The following is a 13,361-nucleotide window of genomic DNA, read 5'->3' on the forward strand; positions in this document are numbered from 1 at the left end:
CTTTGGTGAGTCAGTAACGTAAGTATTTCAGCTCTTAATTCCATTTCCTCTGTATTTCTCTGTCACCAGGTAACCTCTCCTTTGTCTTTATCGCCTTCCTACTCCCGCCTTTCAGGGAGGTCCTATTCCCATAGACCACTTGGCCCCACTAAGCAGCTCGCATATCCAGGCCCCTAGCTCCAGGGCCCCTTCGCACCTGGTTCTTAATGCAATGCCACGTGTGGAACTTGGGCCCTAGGGTTGCCTGTGAGGGCCTGAGCCTTCTTAGGGCATTCCAGGTTTAGGTAACCCTGACTTGTTGACTGATGGGCTGGATAGACTGCTGATGCCACAGATGCTGTTTTTAAATGAGGGAAAAAAGCTGTTGGGGGAGGGACTTCAGACCTTCTCGGCCCACTCCAGAGTTGGTCTTTCCCAATCTCTGCATTTTCTTCTTTAACATTCCAATAAGGGAAATTGTACAAACAGAACTAACAAGGTCAAAGGTGGTAATCAAAAGGACACTGCAAACATTATACAAGTATGCTCTGTAAGTAAACCCTCAAAATTGTCTTGAGAATTAGTAAACAACAAGAATAGTTTTCTTCAGTACCCTAGAGAGCTTGCCAAGGACAGAATTTCATCCTGACCTCAGTGCTAGGTGCCAGTTAATCAGTCTGCCCTAAAAGTGTACAAACAAAATTTACTCTTCCCACAATGCACTTTTCTTCCCTTTCTCTTATAAATCCTGTGTCGCACTTACTGCTGCATTAAAATCAACAGCTCCATTAAAACACTTCATGGTGCTCTCCCTCCAGGGAGCATGCCTTGCTGGTCCCTTCCCTCTCTCCTCCCCTCACAGGCAGGTATTCCTGAACCCCTAAGGCAGTGATGGCAACCTATGACAAGCGAACTCATTTTTTTGGTTGATTTTTCTTTGTTAAATGGCATTTAAATATATAAAATAAGTATCAAAAATATAAATCTTTGTTTTACTATGGTTGCAAAGATCAAAAAATTTCTATATGTGACACGGCACCAGAGTTGAGTTAGGGTTTTTCAAAATGCTGACACGCCGAGCTCAAAAGGTTCGCCTTCACTGTACTAGGGGCCTCATGAAATGTGATGGGAGCAGTGGACAGCTTGCCCTGGCTAACGCCCTTAACCTGTCCCCAAGGCTCCCTTTTCTCTGACTTCCCAGTGAACCAGAGCAGCCCAGCCTACACTCTCCTGTTGCTTCTTTTGTGCCCTTGTTTCTTATCTAAGTAATTTTTGCTGCAGTCAAATTCTTGCTTTCTTTTCTTTAAAAAAACAAAAACAAAACACTCCATCATGTGTGACTTAAAACAACAGTGATTTATGATTTCCCCTGCTTCCGTGGGCTGGGCTGTGAGAGGGCTGGCTGGGCTGGGTGGTTCTTTTCTTTTTTAGTTTTTTGGGGTTGTTGTTTTTTTGTTTGTTTTGGTTTTTTTGTTTCACAAAGTGGGTGGTTCTTCTTTTCCAAATAGCACCACCTGGAGTTACTCCACTGCATTTTGCTGGTGGCCGGTACCTGGTCTGGAAGATCCAAGAAGCTTCATTGTATATATGTGGGACCTCATTGCTTCTCCGTGGCCTTGCTGATGTCTGCACAGCATGGCTATCGCAGGGTGCTTAGACTTTTTTCCAAGAAGACAAGCTCCAAGGTGCAAAGTGCTTATCAAGCCTCTGTACTCACCATGCTGGCTAATTAATGTCCCCTTGACCAAAGCAAGTCACATGGCCAAGCCCAGATTCAACACCAAGGCATGAATACTGGGAGGTCCACTGGTTCCCTGGGGACCACAGATGCAGCAGTCTGCCATGTTTTGCCTTTGTCCCTGACTCAGTCTCCACTTAAAATTGTTCACATGGAAATACTGAACTGTGCAAGAATGCTCTGAGTTAGCCTTTCACAGTTGATTTCTGGTGCTAATGCCTACTTGGCCAACTATAGCAGACATTAGAAACCTGTAGCCTAAAGTGCATCCTGTGCAGACCTGGGCCCTTTTCATCGCCAGCTGACCTTCCTTGGCTGCACCCACCAGTCTCATTTCTGAGCTCATTGGCCCTTACACACTAAATCTGATTCTTGGCAAAGTTTATTTTGAGTATGATTATGACTGCACATGCCGACAGTGGAATAGCAGTGGGGGAGCTCTGAGTTTTGTTTTCATGACAGCCATTAAGTGATTCCTCTCATGTGCGAGAATCCGGGAATCGGGCCCCAGTCAGTGTGGAACGTGGTTCACTTATGAGTCTGGCTGGTTGGTCTGTTTATGTTTGCATCAGTATAGGTTCCTGTAACTCGGGTGGAGTCTGGCCCTGCCAAGGCATTAGGGTTGAGCTAATTAAATGACCAAATACAGCAGGCTAATTTTTAAGATGATAATTCGTATGGCCCACAAGTGATGTTACAAATATCCAAATGGCCCTTGGCAGAAAAAAAGTTCCCTAACTAGAGGTCAGCCCTCTTCATCCAAAACTCTCCTTTTTCGTGCTTGCTCATTATGACGTGACAGTTTGTCAATATATGCAAAAAAAAAAATGGATTTCCTATAACAGGAAATCTCTTATACACAAGTTAGCTTTCTTCAATGTTTCTAAACAGTTTAGTAATTCAAAATTTGAGCCCTTTTGAGACTTTAAGTAAAATTAAACGGGACAAAGAAGAAGACCTACTTTTCTAGAAAATGAGACCTCCCAAATGCCATAGAAATCAAGACTTAATCCCCAAGTCATAGGTAGGTACATTTAGCACTTATAAAAACTGGTAAAAATGAGTATCATTGTCAAGGGGAGAGCACGAGAGAAAGGATTGAAAAACCATCTGTCTGAATTCAAAAGGAAATTGGAAAATTTTCAACAAAGGGAATAATTCTAGTATTGTCTACATCACAGTTACTGCAACTGTCAAATGAGAATATGTGAAGCCATCTTGAAAAGGGTATCATAGGGCATTGTAATAAAGTGTATGTAGGAATCATAATACTTTGGAAGTAGTAAGTGTCAGCAAAATATATTAGAAAAGACAGGCCCTGGACATCAAGGAATCTGAGTTATTGTCCCCACAATACATATTTGTAAAAGGAGATACTTTCACAATAGTTTTACAACTCTGGAAGCTAACAGAAGTTATCTAGTTTTCCCACTAAGTGTCAAAAAGCCAGGTTTCTCTCAGATTTTTGATGCACTCATTCAGTATTTTCAGAGGGCCTACTCTGGCGGCATTGCTCAGGAATTGGGATACACATGAGTGAACAAAGAGTTGGAGGGAAGATGAGCAAAAAAACAATGTATGGTAAGTTGTAAAGGGATGTGTGCAGTGGGAAAAAACCGGGAAGGTCAGGCCGCTGCGAGGTGTGGCTTCCAGTTTTTAATAGAGCCATTAGGTGAGCAGCACTGAGAAAGTGACCAGGACGAACAAGGGGCCGCTTCTGTGTCCCTGCAGACAACCCCAAGAAGCTTGCTTTGTGCAGCTGGCTCACATGACAAGAGCTTCTGTCTGCCCAGGGGTGTTATCTGGAAGCGGGAGCCTTGCAGAGTAGGCCAACCATGCCAGGAAATAATGCCCATACAAGCGACCCCGGACTGAGGGATGAAAGTTGGTGGATATTCTACATAATCCCTCAGGGTCACTAACAGGGTTGAGCCCTGGTGCTTAGGTGTGCCCTTTTTCAGTTATTTTTGTGGTGTTAATCCTCACCTGAGGATTTTATTTTTTATTTTTAGAGAGGGGGGGGGGGCAAAGAGAGAACCATCAATTGGTCGCCTGCCACACACAGCCCGACCTGGGACAGGATCAAACCTGCAACACAGGTACCTGCTCTTTACCAGCAATCAAACCCGTGACCCTTCAGTGTGCGGGCTGATGGCCTAACCACTGACCCACTGGCCAGGGCTGCACATGCTCTTTATACAGTTCCCTCCCCTGTTTCACTCCCCATTCCCTCACTATAATTTCTGGGATAATCTTCCAGGTAAACTACCTGCACCAAATTATTCGTCTCTGAGTTTGCTTTGAAGGAACCCAAAATGAGAGTGACATTGAAAAAAGGAGGTGAGGGATCTACCGTGTAGATATCTGGGGAGGACCTGAGCAGAGGGAACAGGGCGGACAAAGGTCCTGAAGTGGGAGCCTGCCCAAGGGATTCCAGGGTCTGAAAGGCCAGTATGAGTGAAGCAGAGTGAGCAAGGTGTAGAGTAGTCAGTGTGGCCAATCAAGGAAGTTGTTCACTGAGAGGCCATTGGAAAGTTTTAGCAAAGAAAGATGGCTTAATAGTTTAAAAGGATCACTTTTGCCCTGGCTGGTTTGGTTCCGTGGATAGAGTGTCAGCCTGCAGACTGAAGGGTCCCAGGTTCGATTACAATCAAGGGCACATGCTCGGGTTGTGGGCTTGATCTCCAGTGGGGGGAGGGAGGGTGTAGGAGACAGCCAATCAGTGATTCTCTGGTCATTAATGTTTCTTACCTCCCTCTCTGAAATCAATAAAATAAAAAAAGGGTCACTCTTTTTTCCAATTACAGTTAACATTCAATATTATATTAGCTTCAGGGACAATTAGTGGTCAGACGTTTATATAACTTATGAAGTGACCCAATAAGTCTAATACCCACCTTGCACCATATGTAGTTATTACAATATTACTGAGTACATTCCCTGTGCTGTTCTTTACATACCTGTGGCTATTCGGTAACTGCCAGTTTGTACTTTTTATTTATTTTAATATATTTTATTTATTTTTTAGGGAGAGGGATAGAGAGTTGGAAACATCAATTAGCTGCCTCCTGCACACCTCCTACTGGGGATGTGCCTGCAACCAAGGTACGTGCCCTTGACCGGAATTGAACCTGGGACCCTTCAGTCTCCAGCCCAACACTCTATCCACCAAGCCAAACCGGTCAGGGCCAGTTTGTACTTTTTAATCCCTTCCCCTTTTCCCCATCCTCCAACCCTCCTCCCATCTGGCAACCATCAGTTTGTTCTATCTGTGAGTCTTTCTGTTTTCTTTGTTCGTTTACAGTCAAACCTCGGTTCTCCAAGGTCTCCCATCTCAAACAGTTCGGGTTCGACCAAGTTGTTCACGGAAAAATGTCTCAGGTGTTGAACAAAACTTCAGTTCTCGACTCAACAGCCCTTTCATGCTGATCCCTGTATGATCAGCCATGCATCTCTCAGGTGGCAAAGGAGAGGATGAGCAAGTATGAGTCAGGTTACCGCTAAACCTCATGCTGTTAACATCTCGGGAAATTGTGCTCTGAATGTTTTTGTGTTTTGCCTTTTTGCTGCTTATTATTAAATACGTAAGTCATCATGGGTCCTAAGAAAGTTAGTGATACCAAAGTGAAAAGGAAAGTTGTGAGAACAACGATAGAGCTTAAAAAAGAAATAATTGCAAATTATGATAAAGGTGTTCGTGTGTCTGATCTGGCTACCAAGTATGGCATGGCAAAATCGACAATTAGCACAATTTTAAAACATAAAGAGGCCATCAAGAAAGCTGATGTTGCTAAGGGTGTAACAGTGCTCACAAAACAACGATCACAGGCCATTGAAGAGGTAGAAAAATTGTTGTTGATTTGGATAAATGAAAAACAGTTAGCCGGTGATAGCATTTCAGAGGCAATGATATGTGAAAAAGCAAAGATGCTGCATACTGACCTCCTGAAAGACAGCCCTGAAATGAGTGCTCAAAATGGTTCATTTAAGGCTAGTAGGGGGTGGTTCGATAAATTTAAGAAAAGAAGTGGTATTCATGTAGTGAGGCATGGGGAGTCTGACAATACTAACAAAGTAGCTGCTGATAATTTTGTGACAGAATTTCAAGAATTCATCGAGGCTGAGGGATTTGTTCCCCAACAAGTGTTCAATTGTGATGAGACAGGGCTCTTCTGGAAGAAAATGCCAAAGAGGACCTACATCACACAGGAGGAGAAGTCATTGCCAGGACACAAGCCAGTGAAGGACCGGCTGACGTTACTATTGTGTGGCAATGCTAGTGGGGACTTCAAATTGAAGCCTCTTCTCGTCTACCATTCTGAAAACGTACGAGTTTTCGGGAAAAATAATGTCATGAAAAACAAGTGGAATGTGATGTGGAGGGCTAACAGCAAAGCTTGGGTGACCAGGCAATTTTTTATTGAGTGGATTCATGAAGTGTTTGCCCCAAGTGTGAAGAAATACCTCTGGGAAAAACAGTTGCCACTCAGGGCACTTCTTGTCATGGACAAGGCTCCTGCCCACCCTCCAGGCTTGGAGGCCGAGCTGATGGAGGAGCACAGCTTCATCACTGTGAGGTTCTTGCCACCTAACATAACTCCGCTCATCCAGCCCATGGACCAGCAGGTCATTTCTAACTTTAAGAAACTCTACACCAAAGCACTGTTCCAGAGGTGTTTTGAGGTGACCTCTGAAACTAATTTAACCCTCCGGGAGTTCTGGAAGGAACATTTTAATATCCTCACTTGCTTGAGGCTCATAGATGAAGCGTGGGGGGGAGTGTGTTCCCGGACCCTGCAGTCGGCCTGGAAGAAACTGTGGCCCGAGTCTGTTGCTGACAGAGCCTGTGAGGGCTGTGAGGACAAGCCTGTGTCTGTTGTGGAGGACATTGTGTCTCTGGGCAAGTCCATGGGCTTGGAGGTGGATGATGATGATGTGGAGGAGTTGGTGGAGGACCACAACACTGAGCTGACCACTGAGGAGCTCCAAGACCTTCAGAGGGAGCAGCAACAGCCGGCAGCTGAGGAGCGCTCTTCAGAGGAGGGAAGGGAGGATATTCCTACTTCACTTATCAAGGGAATGCTTGGGAAATGGGGAGAAATGCAAAGTTTCATTGAGAAATATCACCCTGACAAAGAAGTAGCACACCGAGCAATAAACTTGTTCAATGACAATGCAGTGTTTCACTTCAGGCAAATGTTAAAACGCAGGCAAAAACAATCATTGGGTAGGTTTTTAGTGAGACAGAGACCCAGTGAACCTGAAGCAAGTTCTAGTGGAGCAAAGAGACGAAAGAGAAAGAACCCCAGAAGAATAGCTCCCTGACGTGTTTACGGAAGGGAACTCCTCTTCCAAACAAGAACACCCTCCTCCATATTGTCATCAGTAGCTCTCAGCATTCAAGGTAAGTTCTAGTGTGTACCTACATTTTCATTTTTTACTCTACACTTCCTTTCCTTTTTGTTTTTTAAAGTATTTGCTTACAAATAGTACATTAGACGTGTACCATATGTAAGAAAGTTTAAAACGGAATCATTTGGGGTTCTGGAACAGATTCAATTTACAGTTAAACTTCAGTTCTTGAACATCTCTCATCTCAAACAATTCAGTTCTCAACCAAGTTGTTCATGGAAATAATGTCTCAGTTGTTGAACAAAATCTTCAGTTCTCAACCTGACAGCCCTTTCCTGCTGATACATCAACATGACAAAAAGCTCTCTCAGGCCATAAACAAAGGAGATAATGTAAATCAGTTGTCTACATCTCAAGAAATCATGCTGTGGATATTCTTGTGGGTTTTTTGCTTTTGTTGCTGGCAAAATGGATAATTAGCACAATTTTAAAACAAAGAGGCTATCAAGAGTGCTAATGTTGCTAAAGGTGTGAAAAAATGGTCACAGGCAATTGAAGAGGTAGAAAGACTGTTGTTGATTGGGATAAACCAAATGCAGTTGGCAGGAAGCATTTCAGAGGCAACAATATGTGAACAATTGAAGATGCCATATACTGAATTCCTGAAAAACAAACACCCCTGAGTGCTGAAAGTGATTCATTTAAGGATAGTAGGGGGTGGTTCCATAAATGTAAGGAGTGTTTGTTTATAGACTAAACAATACAGAATCGTTTGGGGGGGAGGGGGTTTGGAAAGAATTAATTTACATAATTTATAAGGGGGGGGGGGATGATTCAGTTTTTCAAACAAATCACTTCTCAAACAGCCTTCCAGAACAAATTAAGTTTGAGAACCAAAGTTGCACTGTATTTTGTTTTTTAGATTCCACATCTAAGTGAAATCATATGACATTTGTCTTTCTCTGACTGGCTTATTTCACTCAGCAAAATATCCTCTCCACGTTGCTGCAAATTGTAAGATTTCAGTTTTTATGGCCATGTAACATTTCTTTGTATATATGTACACACCTTTATCCAATTGTTCATTGATAGGCATTTGGGCTGCTTCCATAGCCTGGCTATTGTAAATAGGGCTGCAGTGAACATAGGGGTGCATACATCTTTTCAAGTTAGTGTTTTGAATTTCTTCAGATGAATGTCCAGAAGTGAAATTGCTGGGTCATAGGTAGTTTTATTTTTAATTTTTTTGAGGAATCTCCATACTGTTTTTTCATAGTGACTGCAGCAGTTTGCATTCCCACCAACAGTGCATGAGGGTTCACTTTCTCCACATCCTTGCCAGCACTTTGTTGATTTATTGATGCTAACCATTTTGACAGGTGTGAAGTGGTATCTCATTGTGGTTTTAATTTACATTTCCCTGATGATTAGTGATGTTAACCATCTTTTCATATGTCTATTGGCCATCTGTACCTCCTCTTTGGACAAGTGTCTATTCAGGTTCTCTGCCTATTTTTTAATTGAATTGTTTGCTTTTTTGGTGTTAAATTGAAAGAGTTCTTTATAAATTTTGCATATTAACCCCTTAGTGGATTATCATTGACTAATATCATCTTCTGGTTGGTAGGTTGTCTTTTTGTTTTGTTGATAGTTTCCTTCGTTGTGCAAAAAACTTTTAGTTGACATGGCACATTTATTTTTTTCTTCTATTTCTCTTGACCAAGGAGATTTGATTTTTTTTTTATATGAGTAAGAGCGATGTCAGAGAGTCTACTCATGTTTTCTTCTAGGAGGTTTATGGTTTCAGTCTCTTATTTAAGTCTTTAATTCATTTGTATTTTATTTTTGTATATGGTATAAGAAGATGGTCTAGTTTCATTTTTTTGCATGTATCTGTCCCCAACACCATTTATTGAATAAACTGTCTTTACCCCACTGTGTAGTCTTGCTTTCCTTGTCATAGATTAATTGACCATATAAGCATGGGCTCTCTATACTGTTCCATTAATTTATGTGTGCTTTTATGCCAGTACCATGCTTTTTTTTTTTTATTACTATGGCCTTGTAGTATAGTTTGATATCAGGTAGTGTGATATCTCCAACTTTGCTTTTCTTTGGCAAGACTGCTGTGGCTCTTTGAGGGTTTTTGTGGTGGTATAATTTTTTTACTTTTCAATTACATTAACCTTTTTCACTCATCCCCCTCAATCCCCTCCCATCTGGAAGCCACCAAAAGGTTCTCTGTATCTATGAATCCGTTTCTGTTATGCTTGTTCATTTATTTTGTTTTTTAGGTTCAACTGTTGATAGATACATACTTATTGCCATTTTATTATTCATATTTTTGCTTATTTTCCTTCTTAAAGAAGACTCTCTAACATTTCATGTAATACTGGTTTGGTGGTAGTAAACTCCTTTAGTTTTTTTTTGTTGTTTTTTTTGTCTGAGAAGTTCTTTATATGTCCTTCAATTCTAAATTATACCTTTCCTGGGTAGAATAATCTTGATTGTAGGTCCTTGGTTTTCATCACTTTGAATATTTTTCTGCCAGTCCCTTCTGGCCTTCAAAGTTTCTGTTGAGAAATCAGTTGACAGTCTATGGGAACTCCCTTGTAAGTAACTAACTGTTTTTCTTTTGCTGCTTTTAAGATTCTCTTTTTGTCTTTAACCTTTTGCATTTTATTATAATGTGTCTTGGTGTAGACCTCTTTGGATTTATCTTGTTTGAGACTCTCTGTGATGGGGAAAATAAGACATTTGTGGGGGTGGAGGGGGCTAGTAATCTGAATTTGTGCCAGTAACCTAATGTACATTCTTGATAGCTTATAATTAAGTCACTGCCCCTTTCCCAAAATCTGGTCTTGCAAGAGCTGAGGCCATAAACTGAACAATACACAACCCCTGGAGGGGGTTATCAGTGCTGATGCCAGGCCAGGCCCAGGTGTGGTTTCATTGCCCCCATTCCAGCACATGGGGTTTTTGCAAAGCCCACAAAAGGTCCGGAAGTCCCATTCTATATCTGGGGGAAAAAGACACCAAAAGGGGATAAAAGAGGGGCTTCCACCATATTGGTTTGCTCAGATTTTGGAGGTGACTCCACTGAGAACGTCGGCGTAATAAAGCTGTGTAACTCCATTTCTATAAGCGTCGCTTGGGTTTCTTCTGTCTTCTACATCTGCTTTCTGGACTTGTATGTCTATTTCCTTCACCAGGTTAGGGAAGTTTTCTGTCATTATTTCCACATGGATTTTCAATTCCTCACTCTCCAATTCTTCTGGTACCCCAATGATGCAAATGTTGGTATGCTTGAAGTTATCCCAGAGGCTCTTTATTCTATCCTTATTTTTTTGGATTCTTTTTTGCTGTTCTGATTGGTTGTTTTCTGCTTCCTTATCTTCCCAGTCTCTTACTTGATCCTTTGCTTCATCTACTTTACTATTGATTCCCTGCAATGTATTCTTCATTTTAGCTCATGTATTCTTCATTTCTTTTTTTAAAGTTAAACAATTTGGGTTTATTATTTAGTGTAGTGAGGTAAAACACATGACCTAGGGAGCTGTGGGGTATCACAGTAGAGGTTGTTAGAAAATACATATTATAGGATTTAGACTTTGGTTGAGTGATTTGAAAATGGGTCTGTGGAAGCAGACTGTATTCATTCCCTAGGCCTTTTGTAACAAGGTACTATAAACTGGTTGACTAAAACACAAGAGAACTTATTCTTTCACATTTCTGGAGCTGGAAGTTAAAAATCAAGGTGTCAGCCCGGCCATGCTCCTTCTGAAGGCTCTATGGAAAAAATCCCTCCTGTTTCTTCCTGGCTTCTGGGGGTAGCCAGAAATCCTTTGAATTCTTGACTTGCAGGTGCATCATTCTAATCTGTGCCTCCATCTTCACGCATACTTCTATTCTTCATTTCTGACTGGTTCTCCTTTATGGTTTCCATGCCCTTTTTATGCAGTTGAAGTTCTCACCAAGTTTACCTACTCTTCCCCTAAGTTCATTGAACATCCTTTATAACCAGTGTCTTAAACTCTGCATCTTGTGAATTGGTTGTCTCCATTTTGTTTAGCTCTTTTTCTGAAGTTTCAGGGAATCACCAGGGCAGGACTAATCATGTTAGCCCGGTTGATGGAGCTCACCTGACAGGTCTGTGGGAGGAGGGCTCAGAAAAGGAACAATGGCCTCTGCCAGCACTTCTGTCTGAAAGGAAGCTGCCCCTCCAGCTCTCGCCCTGATGCCAAACACTTCAGTTCCTCTCCCTATGTCCCCGATTGAACCGCATCCAGCACGGCCAATGGTGAACCTGAGGAGGGGCGGTGAAGGATTAAAGAAAACAGACAAGAGAATACAGTTGGGACCAGGTGATCACTGCACCTGGATGAGGACACAGTGACTGCCACACTAGCACGGCCAAGGGTAAACCTGAGGGAGGGCGGTGAAGGATTTAAAAAAGATAGACAAAGGGAATATAGCTGGGGCTCAGCAGATCTTCCATGCCTGGATGAGGACACAGAAAGACCCGGCCTGTAAGCTAAAGCTTTATTTTATAGTCAGAGACAAACAAGGTTGTGGTCAACATAGTTACAATGTTCTTGTGAGTTTCACTTGTTTTGGCAGCACTTGCTGCAACTCCCACAGCCCATTAGCTACCTAGGAAGGATCTAGGGAGCGTCATAAGGTCAAGCTTAATTATGCTAAGAGGGCTGTGCCCTCCAAGCTGGGACTTGTTTGTGGCCCTGCCACAGGTCAATCCGAGGGTTAACCCTATAGCGACTTCCTACAGGTGACCCACCTGTAAGCTGAATCTTTATTTTATAGTTATATCACACAGAGCAAAACAAGGGAGTGGTCAAGATACTTACAATGTTCTTGCAAGTTTCAAATCTGCTTCTTTCCTGTTATTGTAATTCTCTGAACTCTGTAAAGCTTTGTTTTGGCAGCACTTGCTGTACTTCCCACAGCCCACATTCCTTAGCTACCTAGGACTACAAGGTTAGACTATAAGGTCAAGCTTACATACAACCATAGCCTTTGGCTATAATTGTGTTGGGAGGGCTTTGCCCTTAAAGCTGGGACTTGTATGTGGCTTTGCCACAAGAGTACCATGCCCTCTCATCAGTCCGAGGCTTGATCCTGTCCAAATGCTGTAGCGCTCTCTACACCTGATGACTTTCAAGCTGCTGCCCTAGTGCTGAAGCTCAGAGCTAAGTGAGTTTGAGTAAGTCTGTGCATGGGCCCTTTAAAAGGAACACCTGGAACTCCAGCAGCCTTCCATCTCACTCATCCATAATCCCTGCTGGTTTTTACAGCCAGAAGTTATGGGGACTTCTCCTCCTGGCATTGGAACCCTGTGCTGGGGGGGCTGGTGTGAGGCTGAGATCCCTCGGGGGGACCTCCACAGCCAAGCTATCCCTCCCGGTTTTTATCTGCCACATGTGGGTGTGGGACCATCCTGTTCCACATCTTTGCCTCTCCTCCAGTCTTGATGTGGCTTCTTTATATCCTTAGTTGTAGGACTTCTGTTCAGCCAGAATTCAGGTGGTTCTGAATGTTGGTTGTTCTATAGTTTTGTTGTAATTTTGATGTTATTGTGGAAGGATGTGAGTGCTGCATTTACTTAAGCCACCATTTTCGCCATTGGTATTTTGTTAGGAATTTCATTGAATTTGTAGATTGCTTTGGGTAGTATGGAAACTTTAACTGTATTAATTCTTCCTACCCATGAGTACAGTATATCCTTCCATTTTTTGTATCTTCTTACATTTCTTTCTTCAGTGTCTTATAATTTTCATAGTACGGGTCTTTTATTTCCTTGGTTAAATTAATTCCTAGATATTTTATTTGATACAATTGTAAATGGGATTGTTTTCTTAGTTTTCCTTTCTTATAGTTTACTATCAGTATATAAAAATGCATTTGATTCCTGAATATTAATTTTGCATCCTGCTACCTTTCTCAATTCATTTATTAGTTCTAATAGCTTTTGGTGGAATCTTTAGGATTCTCTCTCCATACATGTATATTACTATGTCATCTGCAAATAATTACAATTTTGTTTCTTCCTCTCAAATTTGGATTATTATTTCTTTTCTTGTCTGATTGCTATGGCTAGGACTTCCAGTACTATGTTGGATATAAGGGGTCAAAGTAGACATCCTTGTCTTTTTCCTGATCTTAAGGAAAACGCTTTTAGCTCTTCCCCATTTTGTATGATGTTAACTGTGAGTTTGTCATATATGGCCTTTATTATGTTAAGGTATATTCCCTGTATTCCCACTTTGCTGAGAGT

At 42.0% G+C, this 13,361-nt stretch overlaps 1 protein-coding gene across 3 annotated transcripts in view; it reads left to right on the top strand.

The window, feature by feature from the left end:
• The first annotated feature begins 5,097 nt into the window (after positions 1-5,097).
• Positions 5,098-13,361, top strand: part of LOC308520982 (tigger transposable element-derived protein 1-like) — a 38,599-nt gene continuing 30,335 nt past the window's right edge. For all 3 annotated transcript variants that reach the window (XM_081093701.1, XM_081093700.1, XM_081093702.1), the window contains exon 1: positions 5,098-7,121. In XM_081093701.1, coding sequence (XP_080949827.1) covers positions 5,312-7,042 — 1,731 coding nt within the window. In that variant the 5' untranslated portion in view covers positions 5,098-5,311 and the 3' untranslated portion in view covers positions 7,043-7,121. The remainder of the gene's footprint in view (positions 7,122-13,361) is intronic.

The sequence above is a fragment of the Myotis nattereri genome (genome assembly GCF_964212035.1).
Source record: "Myotis nattereri genome assembly, chromosome: 6".
In the NCBI taxonomy this organism is placed as follows: domain Eukaryota; kingdom Metazoa; phylum Chordata; class Mammalia; order Chiroptera; family Vespertilionidae; genus Myotis; species Myotis nattereri.